This window comes from Aplysia californica, unplaced genomic scaffold, assembly GCF_000002075.1.
Source record: "Aplysia californica isolate F4 #8 unplaced genomic scaffold, AplCal3.0 scaffold00371, whole genome shotgun sequence".
Lineage (NCBI taxonomy): Eukaryota > Metazoa > Mollusca > Gastropoda > Aplysiida > Aplysiidae > Aplysia > Aplysia californica.
The window spans coordinates 19,681-21,042 of NW_004797641.1; the positions used below are offsets into that span (position 1 = coordinate 19,681).

Genomic DNA, 1,362 nt, shown 5'->3' on the forward strand with positions numbered 1-1,362 from the left:
TCACACACACACACACACACACACACACATGTACACTTACACATAGGATTTGAGCTTGATCTGGAAAGGAGAAGCATCTTTAACAAGGAGAAGGGAAGATAGACAGACAGGATCTTGTTAACCGAGACGCTTAATGCCGTTTTTCTCTTGCACCGGATAGATCTGTGACTTTGCCGCAGTGGAGAATCATCCAGGAAGCCTTCCAAAAGTGCACTCTGCCTCTGTACATAACCTTAACCTTCCAAGAAGCCACCAGGTGGCGCTCATATGACGTGATCAGCCCGGAGTGCCTGGAGTACACAGTGGAAGCCAGCATCAATAAACTGTTTGACAGACTGGAGACCAAACATGGAAAGGTGAATGGTCGTACGTTTTTTTCAAGCCCCATCTACGCAATTCAGATCATTTTGTTAGGCCAGCTGCTTTGGTCCTGCCTGTCAGGGTCAAACTGAGCGGATGCAGATACAGTATCCCTGTAGAAAGACGGAGATATTCGATTAAATAGACTTTATACTTACTTTACTGTTTACATTTCCGACCTCTGTTACCTCCCGGTGTCAAGAAGAGAAGCTAACGTCTTTCGTTTTTATCTGTTCTATCGCTTGATGCATGGTTATCTTGTCTCTGACTCCCTCTATCCATCTTTGACTGGGCCTGAAACAGATTTCATACAGTGGAAATTTAACACAAATTCTATCTCATTCGTAGCTACGATGACCACGCACTGCTCCACTAATGTCACCACGATAAAGCAGTGGAACCTACGGAAGCATAACGAATCCAGCCATAACTGTTTCCTATTGAAATCTTTGGTTGAGACAAATTGAAACAAAACTAATGTGAATTAAAGCTGCACGGTAAAGCTTTTTTTTTTATAATACATTCAATACGCCGTTTTAGGTGGCTCGTTTCCTTTTTTTTAAAAAGCCGAACAACAACACGTGTACTGTTAAAATACAATGAACATTCGTGTTTTTGATTTGTGTATGATGGTTCGAAATGTGTGGCATCATTGCATTTGATTTTCTTATAGGACATAAAATATGTCCTTTAAGTCCTCAGAGATTTAATATTACTCAATAACAATCCGACACTGCCTGTTACAGCCTATTTGGGTTTTCCAGATCTTCGTTTCCCGCGCTTTAGGCTACATCACAGCTGCCAGGAGTGGCCTGAGTGAGGCAGAACTGGAAGACATTCTGTCCCTGGATGACCAAGTGCTGAGCGCTCTGTTCACCATCTGGGAGCCGCCCATTCGGCGTGTCCCACCCAGCCTCTGGCCAAGGTAGAGATGGGATGGGAATAAGTTGGAAGCTCATTTTCATTTTCTCTCTCTCTCTCTCTCTCTCTCTCTCTCTCTCT

At 43.5% G+C, this 1,362-nt stretch overlaps 1 protein-coding gene across 1 annotated transcript in view; it reads left to right on the plus strand.

The window, feature by feature from the left end:
* LOC101863359 overlaps positions 1–1,362 on the plus strand; it is a gene marked incomplete at its 5' end in the record, with an annotated part of 34,898 nt that overhangs the window by 19,248 nt on the left and 14,288 nt on the right. Inside the window, 2 exon segments of the mRNA XM_013085407.2 lie at positions 161–356; positions 1,125–1,285. Of these exon segments, the coding sequence (XP_012940861.1) occupies positions 161–356; positions 1,125–1,285 (357 nt within the window).